We start from the raw sequence: 21,346 nt of genomic DNA, 5'->3' as shown, positions 1-21,346 counted from the left end.
AGGAACCAGAGAGCTGATGGGGGTCAAATGTCATGCTCAGGGAGCCACAGTGGTGAGTGGTCAGTTGTAGGATTCATCACTGTGAACCACTGCCTGAAAAGAGAGCACCGCCCAACGTGGGACTCAAACCCACAACCCTGAGATGAAGAGTCTCATGCTCTAGCGACTGAGCTCGTCAGAGACCTTCAGGGACCACGGTTGACTGTGGCTATTTGAAGCTCCATCCACAGTTGCTATGGATACAGGAGCAGAAGCAGAACTCTTTCAGAACCATGACATCATCACAAGAACAGCTGATAGAAGACAGGATGATAAGAATGATAAGAAGATGATAAGAAGTGGAGGAGTTTGTTTTGTCAGACAGAGAAGTGACTCAGGTTTCTGAGTGAGTTCTGTCAGAGCCTCTTCAGCTTGTGTGTCTAATCAGGTCTTTCTGGGCCGTTCACACCTGGTTAACATCTGTTTCAGGTTGTTGGGATTTATGGTTGGTTAATAGCATTAAATTACTGAAAGTAATAGATTACTGGAAGTAATTGTATTCAAAATTGAAATTATTAATGGAAGTAAACGGTCATTTACTCATCAACAACTCCTAAAGTAATTGAGTAATTACTTAAAAGTTAATAAATGATCAAAAATCATTTATTAATGAAAAATTATTAATTTGAATAAATTCATTATTTATTTATTGATTAAATAAGGGGGGGGGGGCACCACCAGATAAACTGGAAATGGCTAATACCAAAATATCAGTCTCGTTTGTAAAAAGTTTATTTAAGTGAGTTAATATTTCTGTGTAAAAAAATAACAATCTTAAATAAAAGGGGAGGTGTGAGATCCGAGCACAGACTGTTACAAACCAGTGAATTGTCAACAATAAATACACAATAATCACCAAGAAGCGTTCAATTCAGCTAACAGGCGTTTATTAACAAAATGTATTAATTCATAAATAATTCTGAAATCATTTCATAAATCAACACATTCAAATAGCAAACGACATCTGACACGGAGATCTAATCTATTAAACATCAACACTATGTACAAAAAGGGTGTGTGTGTGTGTGTGTGTGTGTGTGTGTTTGTGTGTGGCCTGGAGTGATGAGTGTAATGGGTGTAGCGACCTCGAACGTCCACCGGAAGGATGCAGACTTTGGCGGGTCAGTGTGGTGACTTTGACAACCACTAGGGGCGTGCAGCTGCGGTGCACAGAGGGAGAGCGCAATGGTCTGATGTGTCCACCAGGTGGACGTCAAGAGGAAATGACACTTCCCACGTGACCACTAAAGACATTTGCTCTTTCTGGGGACACAGCGGTTGCTTAACGATCAGATAAACCCGTTGCGCGAGTATGCGTGAGGGGGTCTCGGAACGACGCGGTCTCACCTACTCCCGTAAAGACTGGTGGACTTTGTCGGCCCGGTTCTGAGCGCCGGAGTTCTAACGGGACATGCAGTTAGAACTCTGGTGATGGATGTGGATGTGGTTTAGCAGCACCAGATAGCAGTTTGGCTGCTAAATGTGACTGTGTGTGTGTGTGAGCTTATCTGATCAGATAACACGAGCGGCGGCAGATTAGTGAAGGAGGGAGAGAGAGAGAAGGGAGTTAAAAAGTTCTGGGCCGGTCCACGTGAGTTAAAACGTGGCTCCTTGTGTCTCCGTACGAAGTCCTGCGTCTGGATGGACGTGAATCCGTCTTGGAGACGGTGTGTTTTCACAGGTCGGACTTTTATACCGGCGCATCATGGTCTGGCTCCCTGCTGTGCTCACCATGGCCTTGGCCAATCAGAGCGGGGTTGGCTTCAGAGTTTCCGGGACGTTTTCTACGTCTGTGGATGGAGTTGGTGGATCCCCCTGGTGGTGAGGTGCAGGGAATGCAGCTTTCAGGGAGGGGTTGCTGTGGACCCCCTGGTGGGGGTCATGTGACCAATGGTGAATTTTTCCAGTGGCGACCAAATGTTCCTTTGTCCTGAGGGGGTGAGCCATGGAGGCCAGGCCAAACACAATGAACCAACACATGAAGAGGAGGAGGAGGAGGAGGGAGAGGAAGAGCAGGAAGAGCAGGAGGAGGAGGAGGAGGAGGAGGAAGAGGAGCAGAAAAAGGAGGAGGAGGAGGAGCAGGAAGAGGAGGAGGAGGAAGAAGAGGAGGAGGACGAACAGGAAGAGGAGGAGGAGGAGGAGCAGGAAGAGGAGGAGGAGGAGGAGCAGGAAGAGGAGGAGGAGGAAGAAGAGGAGGAGGACGAACAGGAAGAGGAGGAGGAGGAGGAGCAGGAAGAAGAGGAGCAGGAAGAAGAGGAGGAGGAGGAAGAAGAGGGGGAGGAGGAGCAGCAGGAAGAGGAGGAGGAGGAGGAGGATGAGGAGGAAGAGAAGGAGGAGGAGAAGGAGGAGGAGAAGGAGGAGGAGAAGGAGGAGGAGGCCGAGGAGGAGGAGGACGAATAGGAGGAGGAGGAGGAGGAGGAAGAGGAGGAGGAGAAAGAAGAGGAGGAAGAGGAGGAGGGTGAGTCCACACAGTTATGGTTCTACGTTACTTGCCCAGGAACCCTGGTTAGATGGGGGTGGATCTTCAGGACACACAGCGTCCTCTCTGCTCTCACCACCACCTGCAGAGAGATGAGAGAGATGAGAGGTGATGAGGAGAGTCTCTGTGGAGCAGCCAGGACTTCAGTCCTGTCCACAGCAGCAGCTCAGAGCTCATGAAGGACCACCACTGTCAGACCAACACAACAAGCCTGAGGCTCCTCTGATTGGCTGACTGTGTCCTCTGCTGTCCAATCCTGAAGCTGCTCAGCGTTCTCCTCTCACAGCCTCACAGAGCAGTCAAACTCTGGATCTTTGTTCTCACACTAACTGTGTTTAGTAGAAACCTGCTGGAAGCAGCATGGACTCACTCCAACATCTACTGACCTGAGAGTCTGCAGGCTGCAGTCTGGACTCTGCTGAAGACCAACCAGCTGCTGCACATCTGGACCCTGAAGGTCGTTGGAACCCAGGTCGAGCTCCTTCAGGAGGGAGGGGTTGGACTTCAGAGCTGAGGCCACAGAAGAACAGCTGATCTTTGACAACCTGCAGCCCCTCAACCTGAATAAAGAGAGAAAGCAGCAGAATGAATGAGGAGAACCAATCAGATGTGTTGATGGAGAAATGAGCAGCTCCACATTACTGTGTCCTGATCAATGAGCTGTTCTGTTGTTGTGGATCTTCATCACACTCATCCTCCACATGTCAGCACAACATTGCCACTCCTCCTCATGTCCACACACATCAGTAACAAGCTGCTGAGCTCAGTCCATCTCTCACTGCAGGATCAGAGTCTCACATCACAGCTGCTCACAAACATTTCTCCTTCTACAACAGTAACAGACAGTCAACTGACCCCAGAGTCTCCAGACTACAGAGTGGACTCTCCAGAAAACCACACAGCTGCTCAACTCCTGAATCCTGAAGCTGGTTCCTACTCAGGTCGAGATGTTTCAGATGTTTCAGGTGGGAGGGGTTGGACTTCAGAGCTGAGGCCACAGAAGAACAGCTGATCTCTGACAAACTGCAGCCCCTCAACCTGAATAAAGAGAGAAAGAAGTGAGATTAGAGGACAACGTTTGATGTTGAAGTCATTGAGACTGAAGAAGGTTCAGACTGGAAGAGTTTAGAAATGTAAAGTCCAAACAGCTGAAGCCACCAGGAGGAGAAGAGTCTCATCAACATGCTGATCACTAACATGCTGCAGAGCTCAGTCCATCTCTGTCCTCCAACATCTGGATCACAACACACACACACACACACACACACACACACACACACACACACACACACACACACACACACACACACACACACACACACACACACACACACACACACACACACACACACACGCTGTCCTCCTCTTCCTCCTCCCCCTCCTCCTCCTCCTGCCCCTCCTCCTCTTCCGCCTCCTGCTCCTCCCCTCCTCCTCCTCCTCCTCTTCCTCCTTCCCCTCCTCCTCCCCCTCCTCCTCCTGCTCTGTTCTCCTCCTACCCCTCCACCTCCTCCTCTTCCTTCTCCTGCTCCTCCTCCTCCCCCTCCTCTTCCTCCTCCCCCTCCTCCTCCTCCTCCTCCTCCTCCTCCTCCTCCCCCTCCTCTTCCTCCCTTCTCCTCCCACTCTTCCTCTTCCCCCTCCTCCTCCTCCTCATGCTCCTCCTCTTCCTCATTCCCCTCCTCCTCCCCCTCCTCCTCCTGCTCTTTTCTCCTCCTCCTGCTCCTCCTCCTCCTCCTCCCCTGCTTGCTCTGTTCTCCTCGTCCTCCGCTTCCTCTTGCTCTGTTCTCCTCCACCTCCTCCCCCCTCCTCCTCGTCGTCCTCCTCCTCCCCCTCCTCCTTTTCCCCCTCCTCTTCTTCCTCCTCCCCCTCCCCCTCCTGCTCCTCCTCCTTCTCCTCCTCTTTCTCCTCCTCCTCCTCCTCCTGCCCCTGCTGCTCTTCCCCCTCCTGCTCCTCCTCCTCCTACTCCCCCCCCTCCTGCTCCTCCTCCTCCTGCTCCTCCTCGTCCTCCCCTGCTTGCTCTGTTCTCCTCCTCCTCCACCTCCTCCTCCTCTTGCTCTGTTTTCCTCCCCCTTCTCTTCCCCCTCCTCTTCCTCTTCCTCCTCCTCCTCCTCCTCCTCCTCCTCCTCCTCCTCCTCCTCCTCCACCCTGTGCTGGAGGCTCCGCCCCTCTGCAGGGATCTTTGGGATCATTATGTTACATTACTGCATGGAAGTGAAGCCAGAGTGTTTTATGAAGTAATCATGGAACCTGATTGGAACTAACTTCACTTCCAGGTCTTGTATGGCGTTCTGACCGCAGGCTGAGGTCTGCATGAGGCAGCAGGGGGCGCTCTGCTATGAGACGCATCATTAACAGAACTTCTTTCTAATGAAGCCAGACTTTAGCTTCATTAGTAACGACTAAACAAACCACATACTACTGGAAAGGAAAGCTTGGATTTGGAGCCATAAAATGATCCTTTTAACGGCTTCATGTGAAAGAAAAGTAGAATCAGAGTGTTTCTGTAGGTTGTCATTGTCCCTCATCACGGTGTGTTAACAGTTAAATATGTGTCCGTGCACAGTGACGTGTCTGCTCAGTACAGGGTGGAGCTCTTACCGCTCCACACCTCACAGGTTCTACTGGAGTCACAAGAAGTTGGAGGAGCATGGAGCGGTGACGTCAGCGTGAACAGAGCCGCTCGGAGGGGCCTGGCGGCTACAATGACATCATTCAGCCGCACGGAGCCGTACAGAGCTCGCCAACGCATCAAGAATAAAACAGGCTTCAAGGATCAGTGGCGCCACCTGCTGGAATCCTGTACTCACCGTGAGTACAATTCTTTTGAAGGTGTGGAAAAAAAAAGTTAAAGCCTTGGGCGACTGTTTCTAGAGCTACAGACACAGAACTAATTCATAGAGCTACACAGAAAAGAATCTCCCATGACATCAAAAATAAATGATTGTTAAAGAAGAACCGTTTCAAATAAAGACAAAATGTCGCGTCATTCAAAGCACAAAACCTTTAAACTGGACGAGGAGGCGGATTTGGTGTTCAAAACTTTGACGACTAATAAAAACAGAACCGCTCCACCACTGAAAGTGATATTGGGGATTATTGAGGAGGAGAGTCTCCTCTGTCATTTAGGAGGTTTCTGAAGTCCATAGATATTCGTGCTAAGAGTAGCTAGTGATTGAAAATATTATTTTGAAAGGCAAATTGCGGGCTTCCTGTCAGATTTAGGTCTGGGGTTCCAGCATGTGATTTGTCGGGCTCGATGAGACGAACATTTGAGTTTGGATGTGATCTCACTACGACATTCCTACGGACCGTGGTCGCCGTTTAAGTGTTTTTGGTGGCTGTTGTAGTGTTTGTAGGTGGCGCTAGAGAGCACAGTTTGGCTCTCTGGGGGTTAATTTTTACATTTTCTTATAATGTTATCCAGTGTTAATTAGCGTGCCTAATTTGGTGAGTCCTTGAGCATGTTTAGGGGGTCAAATATATTCTCCTTCAGAGGTTGAGGGCCGTTTTTGGTAGAAGATCATACATTGAAAGGCAAACTGTGGACTTTCTGTCGGATTTAGATGTGGGGTAGCAGTACGTGATTTTTAGGTCTCGATGAGACGAACAATTGAGTTTATGTTTGATCTCTCTACGACATTCCTATGGGCTGTGGTGGCCATTTTGGTATTTCTAGGTGGCGCTAGAGAGACATTTTGGCTCTTTGGGGGTTCATTTTTACATTTTCTTTTGTCATTCAGTGTTAATGAGCGTGCCAAATTTGGTGAGTTTTTGAGCATGTTTAGGGGGTTTTATACAGTTTTTTTTTTACAAAGAACTAATAATAAGAAACATTACAAATACAACAGGGTCCTGGCCTCCAGGTCCAGGCCTCCTTTGGAGGTCCTGGCCTCCTTTGGAGGTCCTGGTCTTTCTGCTCGGTCCCTCATAATGGTCACATCAGCTCAAACATCTGCAATTAAGAAAAGAGTTTACTGCCAGAGTGCAGAATACCTTCGGATGTTCCAGCCCTTGGTTTGGCATGCAGCTCTGGTTTTGGCCCTCGAGGAAAACTAATTGAGGAGCCCCGGTGTTAAGAATAAAAAAAGGTGCAGCAATTTAAAGCGCATTTAAAAGACGTTAAAAGGTCAATAGGACTAAATTACAGCTCAGGGTTAAAACAATAAATTAAATAAGTTCAAAGTGATTAAATCTAGACCCCCTATAGATATATTTTATTTTACTGTGTCTCAAATAGAGTTTAAAAGGCTCAAACAGAGTAGTAATTTTCAGGCGAAAGCAGTAGTGTGTTACTCTAAAAGGCCAGCAGAGGGCGCATGGCGATTGTAGGAGCCTAAAAGCTGCACAGAGGCAGCAGCATATTAAATCCTGCAGCCGAGCCAAACACCAGCTCAAGTGGTCTGCCTCTTTGTTTCCTATTACAGGATGGAATCACACCCCTACATGACACACACTGGGTCAGGGGGGCAACCATGGCAGAGTGAGGGAGAGTTTGGAGCTCCAGCTGGGAGATCAGTGACTCTTCATCCAGGAGAGATCAGCCTGCTTTGAAAGCTGAAGCTCAACATGGAGCGTGTCAGAGGTTGACGGAGAATTCTCCACTGCAGCACCTTGCTTCTTCTACCAAGCTTTGAAATGTGGAGCTCCACACGGCTCTGCCACAGTCACAGGACTAAAGCCCAGAGAAGAAGTCTCAGTTTCTCATGGAGATCCTCAGTGTGGATCATCTCATATCAGCCTGATGTCTGACCTTTAGTGTCAACACAACTTTCACTGCACACAAACTCAAACATGGAGTCTGACCTCAGAGTCTCCAGACTACAGAGTGGACTCTCCAGAAAACCACACAGCTGCTCAACTCCTGAATCCTGCAGCTGGTTCCCACTCAGGTCCAGATGTTTCAGATGTTTCAGGAGGGAGGGGTTGGACTTCAGAGCTGAGGCCACAGAAGAACAGCTGATCTCTGACAACCTGCACAACTCCAACCTGAATAAAGAGAGAAAGAAGTGAGATTAGAGGACAAAGTTTGATGTTGAAGTCATTGAGACTGAAGAAGGTTCAGACTGGAAGAGTTTAGAAATGTAAAGTCCAAACAGCTGAAGCCACCAGGAGGAGAAGAGTCTCATCAACATGCTGATCACTAACATGCTGCAGAGCTCAGTCCATCTCTGTCCTCCAACATCTGGATCACAACACACACACACACATGTCTGAAGTCTCTGGTAGCACGAGGAGGACGCATGCTGAGGGACGACTGCACCTGAACGTCTCAACTGGACCTCATTTATTCTTCTTTTCTCCTTTTGACATCCTGAAGATTTATGTTTTCTCTTCAGGACCTCCACACTAACCTGTGTGTGTGTGTGTGTGTGTGTGTGTGTGTGTGTGTGTGTGTGTGTGTGTGTGTGTGTGTGTGTGTGTGTGTGTGTGTGTGGACCATTGACTGTAAGTAATGTAAATTGAAGTGATTGTTGTTACATTGTGGAGAAAAGGTGGAGTTTAGTAGAAAGGTCAAATGTTTCAGGTTTGAGTTTTTCATTATTTGAGGTGTTTGTTTGGTTGTTTAGTTTGGTATAAAGTTCTTTCTAAAAATAGTTGTTGAACTCCATAGTTCATTTAAAAAAGCCTTTAATTTGTAGTGTGTGTTTTACTGTAAATAAATATGTGTTTGCTCTATAAACAAAAACATATTTCTCTGGGTCTGGTCCTTTAAGTAACTGTGTGAATATTTCTCATGGTTTTATAATAAGAAGGCTCATTTGAGTGTCGCCCCCTACTGGTAAACCTTGGTGGTCTCTACCTGCTAAGGAAGCCGACCACCCCAGCCTTTAAGTCAAAGCTCCTCTAATTCAATTCAGAGCAATAATACTTTAGAGAGCGGGGCTGCTCCAGGAGCTGAAATGAGCAGCTGATCATATTTAGAAGAGACTGATCAGACTGATCCTTGTTGTCCAGCTCTTCTTCTTAAGAAGGTTGGAGCCCCGAGGAAGTGAAAGAAGAAGGAGCTTCTTATTGTCACTGATGTGATCTTTGTTCTTTTGGAGCTGAACTGATGTGACAGCAAACAGAAGCAGTGTCCAGTGGGAGGACAAGTCAACAGCCAAGGTTACTGGACATCAAGCCAACAAGTCCAGAGTTTGAGAGTGAGGGAGAGTTTGGAGCTCCAGCTGGGAGATCAGTGACTCTTCATCCAGGAGAGATCAGCCTGCTTTGAAAGCTGAAGCTCAACATGGAGCGTGTCAGAGGTTGACGGAGAATTCTCCACTGCAGCACCTTGCTTCTTCTACCAAGCTTTGAAATGTGGAGCTCCACACGGCTCTGCCACAGTCACAGGACTAAAGCCCAGAGAAGAAGTCTCAGTTTCTCATGGAGATCCTCAGTGTGGATCATCTCATATCAGCCTGATGTCTGACCTTTAGTGTCAACACAACTTTCACTGCACACAAACTCAAACATGGAGTCTGACCTCAGAGTCTCCAGACTACAGAGTGGACTCTCCAGAAAACCACACAGCTGCTCAACTCCTGAATCCTGCAGCTGGTTCTCACTCAGGTCCAGATGTTTCAGATGTTTCAGGTGGGAGGGGTTGGACTTCAGAGCTGAGGCCACAGAAGAACAGCTGATCTTTGACAACCTGCAGCCCCTCAACCTGAATAAAGAGAGAAAGAAGTGAGATTAGAGGACAAAGTTTGATGTTGAAGTCATTGAGACTGAAGAAGGTTCAGACTGGAAGAGTTTAGAAATGTAAAGTCCAAACAGCTGAAGCCACCAGGAGGAGAAGAGTCTCATCAACATGCTGATCACTAACATGCTGCAGAGCTCAGTCCATCTCTGTCCTCCAACATCTGGATCCTCCTAAACTCCTCTCAGTGGTTTGACTTCAACACATTCTAACTTCAGACAGTGAACTGACCTCAGAGTCTCCAGGTTACAGTTTGGACTCTCCAGTCCAGCACACAGAACCTTCACTGATGAATCCTTCAGCTGGTTCCTACTCAGGTCCAGATGTTTGAGATGGGAGGAGTCAGACTTCAGAGCCGAGGAGATCACTTCACAGTCGGAGAGTTGACATGAAGAAAGGCTGTAATGAGACACAGAGAGGACAGGACGTTGTTATGAGGACTTTGTTGGAGCTCAGAGCTTCAGATCGTCTTCTCTGGGTTTGACTTTGGCTTCATGTGGACGTGAAGGAGAGGACATGGAGGTCCAGATGTTTTGTTCATGTCTTCAGTTCCAGATGTTGAAGTGAAGCTGTGGAGTGGAGCTGGACGTCCTGCTACTTCTTTCTATTCATTACAGAGTGTTTGGTTGGAGAGACGGGGACAGTGGAGACAATCATTCTTCTGAGAGACACAATTCATTCATTCATTCATGGTTTAGTTTGTGAGAACTGTGGGAGCAGAGACATTGTCCTGGAGTTTGTTCAATCTTCTTTGGTTCTAGTTTTGTACTTCACTTTGATTTGAGTCTTTTTGTCAGGAAATTGTCCAGTTTGGAGAGACAAAGGTTCCAGATGTGAGTCAGTAGTTTGGAGATAAACTCAATCACCCTCTTTACTGGTTTCATCTCCATTTAGTCTCAATCTGAAGATTTGGTTTTACATTTGATAATAATTTCTATGATTTCTTCCTTACTAATGAAATGTCTCTGGGTCTTTCTCTTTACACTCTTTAATAGATTCCATGTGTCTTTAATAGGATTCTTCTTTTCTTGGATTTCACCACATTTATTTTTGGAGATATATGAACATTCTCATAGTAGCAGTTAAAGTATTTTTAGATTCCACATATGTATTTGCCGCTTCTTTAGTTTTGTGTTTTATAGATTCTCTGTATCATGTATTTTTCTTTTTTGACAGAATTTATTTAATCCTTCTTTGATCAATAGTTGATCTTTTTTAATGTTTTTGTTAATAATAGTTAAACATTTCTTCCTAATTCTGCATTTCTTACAGCTTTATTCACATTGTTGTCTAGATATTCTGATTCCCAGTCACTTGTAATAAATAGTTCTTTTCCACCAGCTCCTACTCAGCCTTACTCCACTTGACCCTACTGGCCTTGCCTCTACTCCACTCAGCCTCAGTTGTTTTCCATTACAATAGAACGACCACGGCGTGGGCGGAGTCATTGGAGCTTTCCCCGTCATGCACAAGTAATCACCCCGATCACTGGTGACTTCTGCCACAAGCTGTTATTAGCTACTGATGTTAAAATAAGAAAAACAAACCATACGATACTTTACATTTTAATGGAAGTGCAGTTAAACAGCGTTCACCAGGACAGCTATGGAATTTGATTGGGAAATTTGTTTGTGTTCAGGTTTAAAAAATGGCGGGTGAATGAGCCGCTCACTGACTCATCTGCATCGTGACACGCTGGTGAATCAGCGACCTGTCGTCATCACATTGTCTACTCTTCTTAGCTCGCTTGGAACCTCAGTCTACTACGTCTACCATGAAAGTACCTGGTAGCAGGGAGCATCATGTAGTGGAAAACTGTAAAAAGTGAGTCGAGTATAGTCGAGTAAGGCTGAGAAGGAACTAGTGGAAAAGTGCCAAAAGTTTATTTTGGTGCCTCCATTAAGACCTCAGTCCAAACCTGTCTGTATTACAATCTGTTGTCCTGATTGTTTTGTAAGGAGTTGCTGTTGGTGGGAACACTGGTTGTGCATCAGGTAATTTGGCTTTTGATGATGATTAGTAATGATCAAAGACAAACATTATTATTAAATTAAAATTTTTATCTGATGTACATCAGATAACCTCGGGGCACCACCTGCTTAACAGGAAATGATGCCAATTTATATCAGTCTCATCAAGATATACTAAACTATAAAATTTGAATTTGAATTAATGGTTAAATTAATAACAATTCATCATAAAGGATGAAGAATTTAATACTTCCTAACATAGAAGAGGTTGACATTTCATTCACCCTTGTACACATTATTAAGACAGCAAGTAGTGACAGTAGGATTCCAAAGATTATATTCATTTAAAATAAAAACAAAACAAAACAAAACCACACAGATTCTGTGTGAGGGTCAGGAAGTAAAGACATTGGTTCATGAAGCTTCATCTGGCCATCACTAGAATAAACTATTCTATTCTATTTTGTCCCGTCGCTGTGCTTCACTCCACTGATTTGACTGGTTGCTTCATAAGAAGTACTGGTCACTGTGAGGCTCTTGCCTCTGCTCTCTCATCATCCTCTCTTTCCTTGGTGGATCCTCAGCCTCCTAAGTGATGATATTTTCATCCAGCCACAGGAGCACACCTGAAGTGAGTGTCGTGCTGCTGCTGTGCTTGTCTCATGTGTGGTGTTCTTGCTCGTAGTCGTGTCGGTGTCAGAGTCTGAGGCAGAACTCTGTGACATGGAGCATCACAAACACAGTGAGTGGAGGAAGTAAAGCTGCTGCTCTCCACCTGAACTTACACTGGAAACTTTACTTTGTAGTTTTACTTCCTGATTAATAGAGGAGAAAATATCAAGAGGCTGCAGTGTTCTACTGAGATGTTTTACTGATGTTCTAGAGATGTGAGCAGGAGAACAGAGAGTGGTGGATATTAATGATCAATAATGTCAGAACCTGAGAGCTTCCAGTTTACAGTGAGGACTCTCCAGTCCAGCCGACAGCAGCTTCACTCCTGAATCCTGCAGGTTGTTGTCACTCAGGTCCAGATGTGTCAGACTGGAGGACTGAGAGCTGAGGACTGAGGACAGAGCTCCACAGCTTCTCTCTGACAGACCACAGCTGCTCAACCTGAAGAAGAAGCAACAATAAAAACCAGTTCAATGTTTGTCATGGACTCAGTTCTACATATTTGTTCATGAACCACGTACACAGCTTTGTTGGAGGCTTTGACCACTGGCAGCAGCTTCAGAAGAGCCTCCTCTGAAGCAGAGTATTTCTTCAGGTCAAACTCCTTCAGATCTTCTTCTGATGACAGTAAGATGAAGACCAGAGCTGACCACTGAGCAGGAGACAGTCTACCAGTGGAGAGACGTCCTGATCTCAGGGACTGTTGGATCTCCTCCACCAGAGAACCATCGTTCAGTTCATTCAGACAGTGGAACAGATTGATGCTTCTCTCTGCAGACAGATTATTACTCAGCTTCTTCTTGATGTACTTGACTGTTTTCTGATTGGTCTGTGAGCTACTTCCTGTCTGTGTCAGCAGACCTCGGAGGAGACTCTGATTGGTCTCCAGTGAAAGACCCAGGAGGAAGCGGAGGAACAAGTCCAGGTGTCCATTTGGACTCTTCAAGGCCTCGTCCACTGCTCTCTGATGGAGATGGTGGCGATTAACTTTCTTCTTCAACACTTTTGACCTCCAGGAGGTTTGTTGTTGTTCATCCAGGAGGTTGATTCCAGAGTCGATGAAGGTCTGATGGACATGAAGAGCAGCCAGAAACTCCTGAAGGCTCAGATGGATGAAGCAGAAGACCTTGTCCTGGTACAGGCCTTGCTCCTCTTTAAAGACCTGTGTGAACATTCCTGAGTACAGTGAGGCTGCTCTGAGATCCAGGCCACACTCTGTCAGGTCGGAGTCATAGAAGATCAGATTTCCTTTCTGCAGCTCATCAAAAGCCAGTTTTCCCAGAGACTCCACCATCTCCCTGCTCTCTGGACTCCAGTGTGGATCTGTAGCAGCTCCTCCATCATACTTGACCTTCTTGACTTTGGCCTGGACCACCAGGTGGTGGATGTACATCTGAGTCATGGTCTTGGGCAGCTCTCCTCCCTCTCTGCTCTTCAACACCTCCTCCAGAACTGTAGCAGTGATCCAGCAGAAGACTGGGATGTGGCACATGATGTGGAGGCTTCGTGAGGTCTTGATGTGGGAGATGATCCTGCTGGCCTGCTGCTCCTCTCTGAACCTCCTCCTGAAGTACTCCTCCTTCTGTGGGTCAGTGAACCCTCGGACCTCCGTCACCATGTCGACACAGTCAGGAGGGATGTGATTGGCTGCTGCAGGTCGAGTGGTGATCCAGAGGCGAGCAGAGGGAAGCAGGTTCCCCCTGATGAGGTTTGTCAGCAGCACATCCACTGAGGTGGACTCTGTAACATCAGTCAGGATCTCAAGGTGCTGGAAGTCCAGAGGGAGTCGACACTCATCCAGACCGTCAAAGATGAAGACCACCTGGAGGTCTTCAAAGCTGCAGAGTCCTGCTTCTTTGGTTGGAGTGAAGAAGTGATGAACAAGTCCCACCAAGCTGAACTTCTTCTCCTTCAGCACATTCAGCTCTCTGAAGGTGAATGGAAATGTGAAGTGGACGTCCTGGTTGCTTTGGTCTTCAGCCCAGTCCAGAGTGAACTTCTGTGTCAGGACTGTTTTCCCAATGCCAGCCACTCCCTTTGTCAGCACTGTTCTGATTGGTGGAGATCTTCCAGGTGAGGCTTTAAAGAGGTCTCCTAGTCTGATGCTGCTTTCTGCTCTGGCTGCTCTCCTGGATGCTGTTTCAATCTGTCTGACCTCATGTTCCTCATTGACCTCTGCAGTCCCTCCCTCTGTGATGTGGAGCTCTGTGTAGATCTGCTTCAGGAGGGTGGACTCTCCTGCTTTAGAGAGCCCCTCTAACACAACCTGGAACCTCTTCTTCAGGGCACATTTCACCTTCTGTTGGCAGACTCCAGCAGAAGCTCCTGAAAAGAAGAAACCAGGGATGAGTTGAGTGTGTTTGACATTGAATGTGAAGATGACAGTGTTTTAGTGGAGATGTTTCTCCTCCATCAGCTCCATCCAGCTCCTCAGTGGAGACCAAACAGCCTCTGATCTGATGCAGATGTTTGCATCACATGAGCAGCAGAGTTCAGGAACTCTCTTTGTGTCTCCTCTTCTCTGCTGCTTGTTTTGGACTTTCTGCCTGTTTCACACTTTCTGTGTCGGACCTGGAAATGACCTGTGTTCTCTGGATGGACTCTGTTTCTGACTGCTTTCTGCTCCAGCTGAGAACATTTCAGCTTCATCTCCATCATGAGAAATGAGATCAAATCCTCTTACTGCTCCTCAGACGCTCAGCCAGCTCCTCCTGCTTCATCCTCCTCAGGAAGTCCAGGGTGATCCTCAGAAATGACTCTCTGCTGCTCCTCTGCTCTTCATCCTCATCCTCCCTCTCACTCTCTGAGCATGCTTGGTAATCTGGACTCAGGAGCTTCTTCATCTTCTTCAGCTCCTTCTTCATGAAAGTCACCATGTTGTCCTCCAGCAGCTGGAACAGAGAAACATCTGGAGTTGACTTTGAGCTGAAACTGAAGCCAGATTGAGATGTGAGTGTAAATCCAGTGCAGAGAGCAGGATGGACAACATGTGAAGCCAAATCACACTTCATGTGGGATCTCCAGCAGAAGCAGCTTCAAGCATCAGTGAAGCCTGGAAGCTGGATGAAGGTTGGACTGTTTCACTTTGGACCTGAATGGATCTAATAAGCTGAGTGTCTGTTTCATGTTTCAGCTGGAAGTCACAGCAGCTTCTTCTGTCTCATGATGTGACGGTAAAGTGTTGAATGGAGACGTGTTCTCACCATAAATGTGGAGTCCAGATGTCTTTGATGCTGAGGGGCGGAGCCACCAGGGAGAAGCTGGGAGCTCTGCTGGCTCACGCTGCAGAAACATGTTGACTTTGTTAAAGCTGCTGTGTGGTGTGATGAGGAATCCTGAGACAAACACTGATTCTCACCCCTCATCACCACTTCCTGCTCCACATTGAAAGGTTAAGGGTTCCCTCATAGAGCGGTCACTCTTCATGGACACACAGCTGGATGGAAACCCAGAGTCAGAGCTAAAAACAAACACAACATCTGGAACAGACTGACTGGAACAATGGAAGATACATGGAAGAACTGAGACTTTGATTCTCTAAGTCAGACTTTGTGAAAATACTGTGAGGATATTTAATAGTTATAAACTGTAGTTCCAGATTTAAAGTTACTCTACCAGAAAAATAATCTTCAAAATGTACTTCCCATAAAACATATCCCTTCTGCAGAGAGAATAAACCAAAACACCAAAACAAGACCATCAACACTCATTTGGACTCATTTCCAACCTGCAGTTTCCCAAATCGATCCACCAAAGTTGATGTTTACAAACAAAACATCAAACTGTGTTGATGTTTCCTAACTGACATCATCTTGGGAAATCTGCCACAAGGGTTTCTGGGATATCAAAGATGGCGTCGCAGAAGCTGAAGCAAAATGATCAACATTGTACCGATTCAGCCCAAAATAAAAGACTGGACTTTCTCAGAGAAAGAGGATTAGAACCTCCAGAATATTCTTAAATGTTGTGAAACTGATCATTAATCAGCAAGAGGTCAACACACTGGTATGTTCCTTTAAATTTAAATGCTGGAATTATGTGTTTGTGTGAGTGTCATGATGAATTCCATTCAGAAAGGTATTAATGTATCAGAGATCAACATCAACAACTGAAACTGGATCCTACATTTTTCATGTTTCCCAAATGGATTCTGGTCGAATAACTTTAAAGTTAAAAATCATTCAGTTCACATCTTTTACATCCCCCCCATCCCCCTCTCCTCTGGTGTTCCTCAGGGCTCTGAAACCAGCAGATTCATCATCAAAATAGGACTTTTGAAAGAATGTAGGATCAGACTTTACTGGTCAGTTTGCAGTTTGGACTCTTGTACTAAAATACTGGAAGTGAATCTTAGAGTGAGCACAACTTCTCTCACTCTGGTTTTGAGGAAATAAAAGAAAAGAAAGAGTTTCTTACTTTGTGTCTGAAGGTCCAGGTTCAGCACTGAAGACTGGTGGATTACCTTTGGACCAGTCACTCTTCATAGACAAGCTGCTGGATACTGAAGACCCTGCTGTGTGTCTGAGCTTCTCACCTCTAAACACACACACACACACACACACACACACACACACACACACACACACACACACACACACACACACACACACACACACACACACACACACAGAGTCAAAATGCTGTATTAGAGCAACAGATCACACTTGGTTCTTATCATTTCATTTCCTGTTTTCAACAAAAGAACTGTAATGTTATTTTCTTCTGGAAAAGGTTTCAGGAATTGATCAGTAAAAATATGTTTGATGAAAGAACTTCTATAAGCTTCATGTCATTTCCAATCTGCCTTTTGTTTCAATGTTCCTGGAAAAGTAGTAGCATCTGATCTGGACTCTGACTTTTCCCACAATAATCAGTATGAACAGTTCCAGTCTGGTTTCCCTCAATGAAGCTCAGAAACAGAAACTCTCATCAGAATCACCATCAACCACCTGACTGCACCTGACTCTGGACTTTTACCCTCCTCCTCCTCTTTCTCCTCTTCATCCTGCTCTCCCTCCTCCTCCTCCTCCTCCTCCTCCTCCTCCTCCTCCTCCTCCTCCTCGAATCTGAGTGCAGCCTGTGTCACCAACTCCATGTAACCCTCCTCTACAGACTGACGTCCATCAGACTGTCCATCACATCACTGGATTGGTTCCATTCAATTCCATTTGATTCCATTTGATTCAATTCAATTCATAGAGAACCACAATAATCTCAAGGTACTTCTACAGAGAAAAAACTCAACTGTTCCACCACAGCAAGTAAAAGCAACAGTAGAAAGAAAAAAACATTTTAACAGGAAGAAAAGTGCAGAACCAGACTCAGAGGAGGAAACCTTCTGTAGAACCAGACTCAGAGGAGGAGACTTTCTGTTCTTCTGGTTGAAGGTTCAAAGATAGAAAGTGATAGGACAGGGACAGAGGGCAACAAGCAACATACAGATTTGTCTTTAGTTGCATTGAGCTCATTCAGTTCACATCTTTTACATCCCCCCCATCCCCCTCTCCTCTGGTGTTCCTCGGGGCTCTGAAACCAGCAGATTCATCATCAAAATAGGACTTTTGAAAGAGTGTAGGATCAGACTTTGCTGGTCAGTTTGCAGTTTGGACTCTTGTACTAAAATACTGGAAGTGAATCTTAGAGTGAGCACAACTTCTCTCACTCTGGTTTTGAGGAAATAAAAGAAAAGAAAGAGTTTCTTACTTTGTGTCTGAAGGTCCAGGTTCAGTACTGAAGACTGGTGGATTACCTTTGGACCAGTCACTCTTCATAGACAAGCTGCTGGATACTGAAGACCCTGCTGTGTGTCTGAGCTTCTCACCTCTACACACACACACACACACACACACACACACACACACACACACACACACACACACACACACACACACACACACACACACACACACACACACACACACACACACACACACACACACACACACACACACACACACACACACAGAATGTTGTATTAGATCAACAGATCACACTTGGTTCTTATCATTTCATTTCCTGTTTTCAACAAAAGAACTTTAATGTTATTTTCTTCTGGAAAAGTTTTCAGGAATTGATCAGTAAAAATATGTTTGATGAAAGAACTTCAATAAGCATTAAAATAGAGGAAACCCAGTGAGCGCCTGCTGACGTCATGAGTTCACAACTTCAGCCAGTCATTGCCTGCAAAGGCTTTTCAACAAGTGTGAGAGATGAAGGATTGATTCTCTCTTATTTCATTGGTTCAGTGACTTTTGAGCCTCTGACATGAAGGGATTGTGTTCAAATCCTTTAGTTCCTCACATTGTTATGGGATGTTTTAGTTGAAGCCACTGAATTAAAGCTGAAGTCTGGAGGGTTTCATTTCTATTTCCTGTGGTAATATACAGAACACAATGAGACAAACTTTGTCTCAGGACAAATCTTTGTGGACCAAACTGTAAGTTAGTGATGTGGGACGTTTGGACTTCAGTGTCATGTGGAGACGTCCACTTCCTTTAAACTCCCTGTTGGAAAGGTGACACTGCTCTGACCTTGGATCAGGTTAAGAGGAGTTAGAAACTCTGACCTGAAAGACAACACATGATCTTCTAGTCTTTGTCCTTTCCACTGCTTGTCCTTGTGTCTTTCATGATCACATTGGGACTGATCATGGGGACGGTGGAATGTCTCTGCACCTCATGTCCTTTACTGCAGCTCTTTTTCTGCTGCCTGTTGAAATCACTTCAGCTCACTTTGGATGACTTGAAATCACTGAGCCTTGAGACGTGTCAATACAGCAGAGCCACTTTTACCACATTTCATCTTTCTATGGAGTTTACATTTAGTGTCCATTCTTCTGTTTGCTGTTTGACTGAATGCAGGAGGGGGGGACGTCTCTTACCTGTCCACACACTCTGGTGGGTCTTCTTCATCCACGTCCCACATGTTGAGTCAGACAGAGAGAAACACACCAACCTGCTCAACACACACACACACACACACACACACACACACACACACACACACACACACACACACACACACACCACGCCGAGACAAAACAGAGAGAAGAAAAACAAGAAGCATAAATAATGAATAAACAGAGGAAATAAGATGAGAGAAGAAAATATAGAAACATGAAAAATACAACAATCAATAGGATTAATGTCAGTTGGAGGTTTCAGGGAAAAAGCGTCTGGATGATAAATAATGAGATGATTGAGTCGTGTGTGTGTGTGTGTGTGTGTGTGTGTGTGTGTGTGTGTGTGTGTGTGTGTGTGTGTGGGGGGGGGGGGGGGGAGGGCTGAAGCCCCGCCCACTGCTGAATGTTTTCAGAGTTTCTCCATGGAGAAGAAAAGAAGTGAAGAAAGGAGTTAAATGGAGGATGAAATGTTTGTCCAACAGGTGAAGAAGAAGAAAGCAGCTGTCAGAGGTTTGTGATGGTGTGAATGAAAGAGAAAAAGAGAAGTTAGAAAGTCTTTTGCTCCGTTGTGGAAGCTTCTAAAGAGCTGACAGATTCTCACCTGAACTCTCTTCACTTCTTCTTCCAGACACTTTTCCACGTGTGAGGAAACTTGTGGAGAGAAGAAGCTGCTCTTCGTCCGTCTCAGTCTGTCTCAGTCGGTCTCTGATGTCTGACAGCGTCGACGTTCTCTTTCCTGCTCTGACACACCCAGAGGAGGACATTCCTGAGAAAACATGTTTGAACCTGCTTCATGACGTCAATCTGAACCTTAAAGTGAAGGTGGAGCTTTAATATAAAGTCTGACTCTTTATTTGGAGGAAGAACTTTTCTATTAGAACAGCTGTTCAACATGTGGCTCTTCAGCTCTTCTGTAGCGGCTCCCTGAAGCTTCACTGAATCACACTGAAACCAACATTGTGTTGTGGTCGCACTGGGAAGAAGGGCTCACATTAGAAGGAGGCGGGGCCAGGTGACATAAGCGGAGAGGTGTGGTGCACTGACGTCGGGGGTGGAGTCAGAGGGGGTGGAGCTTCACCTGTTTGGCCTGACAGCTTCAGTCTGTGCGGAGAAACAAAGACTCTCCACTCCACCCACCGTCTGTCTGCTTCCACCACTTCTACACTCTTTTATTTTCATTCTATTTACACACCAGAGTCTTTTTCAAAAGGAATCTGGTCTCTTGTGAAAACCGCTTTGAAAAAAACAACAAATGAAAAAGAAAAACAAGCAAAAACGAGTTAATGTGGAAAAAACACCTTACAACAGCAAAGATAAAAAACCTTAAATGACCAGAGTTTTAAAACAAAAGAGGTTTAAAATTTTTAAAAAGACATGAAATTCAATCTAAAAAGGAGCAAAAATATTGAAAGAGTTAAAATGTTGAATTGACTTAATACATTTTAAAGATAAAATATGAAACTGCTGCAAACAGCTGCTAATGAAACGTTGACCAGCCTGGATTGTAACTGAAACTTTATGAAGCAACATCAGACATACTTCAGAGCTTGTATCATAACCAGGGGTCTTCCAGGTTTACCAGGCCAAGGACCCCAAACTGATGGAGAGACGAAGCAGGGACCCCGACTATATATATTGTATGAAACTGTGTTTTATATGAAGCTGGCCTGGTGCCATGTATAAACAGAGCTACTTTGTTATTGTCCATTCAATACTAAGCTATTGAAGTAATACACAGGTTGATATTTTCAGGTTCTTAAACATGAACAAGCTGCAGGGTGGCCGTGCCACTGCCTGTTACAAACAGACTTCTTGCCTACGACACTGAGCTGTTGGAATAATTCAGATTCATGTTTTTATCTGAAGCAGACATGTAGAAGTGACGTCAATCCTCAAGCCGTCTGTGGACGCTCACATACTCCCACATTAGTGTGACCTCTGACCCTGATGAGCAGCAACTGATGTGTCCTTGGACGGACGGAGGTCGTCAGGCAGAGGTCAAACCATATCAGTAAAGGAGCTCTGAAATCCTCCCTCCAGCACCTCCCAGTGGTCAGGAACTGCTGGTGTCACAGGAGGAGAGAGCACAGCAGAACCTGCCAGTTCCTCCACTGATGGAGACATGGAGGATCTTCCCTTTCTGACGCACTCCCTCCATCTTCTGCTGGTTTAGAGAATCCCTTCCATTCTGTCATACATGTGTACGGCCACCTTGCAGAGAAGCGTTCAGTTTGTTCAGCTCAGAGAAAATCAGCAGCACATGAACGTTTGGTTCCCCAGACATTATGGCTGAAACATGCAGCCAGCTCTGTGAGCTTCTGGAGGAGGAAACACTCCAGAACAGACCAGAGTTTTAGACCAGGAATATCTACCAAAATGATTGTTAAAGCATTAATGGATGAACTTTTTATATTTATTCTTGTGCCTCCGTCTTGAAGAGGCGAGGCGCTCAGATTACTATTCCTAGGATCACGTTTATTTTTAATCTGCTTCTTCTTCCGCTGGTATTTCTGCACAATCACGATGTCTCCCCATCAGGACACATGTTTAGTACACAGCTTACGGCCCCTGATGAGGACACCACTTAGCAAGCAGACACACAATCA

At 45.7% G+C, this 21,346-nt stretch overlaps 2 protein-coding genes across 8 annotated transcripts in view; one reads left to right on the top strand and one right to left on the bottom strand.

Moving 5' to 3' along the window:
* Nucleotides 1–21,346, top strand: part of LOC308128165 (NACHT, LRR and PYD domains-containing protein 12-like) — a 455,537-nt gene that overhangs the window by 263,162 nt on the left and 171,029 nt on the right. The gene's annotated exons all lie outside the window — the stretch shown is intronic.
* LOC308128166 (protein NLRC3-like) lies at nucleotides 910–19,463 on the bottom strand. 7 transcript variants are annotated; one of them, XM_080493850.1, is made up of 15 exons: nucleotides 19,342–19,463; nucleotides 18,720–18,793; nucleotides 17,543–17,662; nucleotides 16,256–16,375; nucleotides 15,198–15,299; nucleotides 15,043–15,121; nucleotides 14,523–14,730; nucleotides 12,361–14,164; nucleotides 12,107–12,280; nucleotides 9,429–9,596; nucleotides 8,982–9,164; nucleotides 7,319–7,501; nucleotides 3,374–3,556; nucleotides 2,895–3,078; nucleotides 910–2,587 (listed from the first exon to the last, which is right to left on the bottom strand). In XM_080493850.1, the coding sequence occupies exons 2-15, from the start codon at nucleotides 18,761–18,763 to the stop codon at nucleotides 2,564–2,566; spliced, it is 3,576 nt and encodes a 1,191-aa protein (XP_080349976.1). In that variant the 5' UTR covers nucleotides 18,764–18,793; nucleotides 19,342–19,463; the 3' UTR covers nucleotides 910–2,563. The 7 variants fall into 7 exon arrangements, with proteins under 7 accessions (XP_080349976.1, XP_080349977.1, XP_080349979.1 ...); XM_080493851.1 differs by having other exon boundaries at nucleotides 910–2,600; nucleotides 2,905–3,078; XM_080493853.1 differs by lacking the exon at nucleotides 3,374–3,556 and having other exon boundaries at nucleotides 910–2,589.

The sequence above is a fragment of the Lipophrys pholis genome, assembly GCF_963383615.2.
Source record: "Lipophrys pholis genome assembly, contig: SCAFFOLD_30, whole genome shotgun sequence".
NCBI lineage: Eukaryota > Metazoa > Chordata > Actinopteri > Blenniiformes > Blenniidae > Lipophrys > Lipophrys pholis.
The sequence above is the reverse complement of the archived record's forward strand: the minus strand, read 5'-3'. Positions and strand labels throughout refer to the sequence as shown.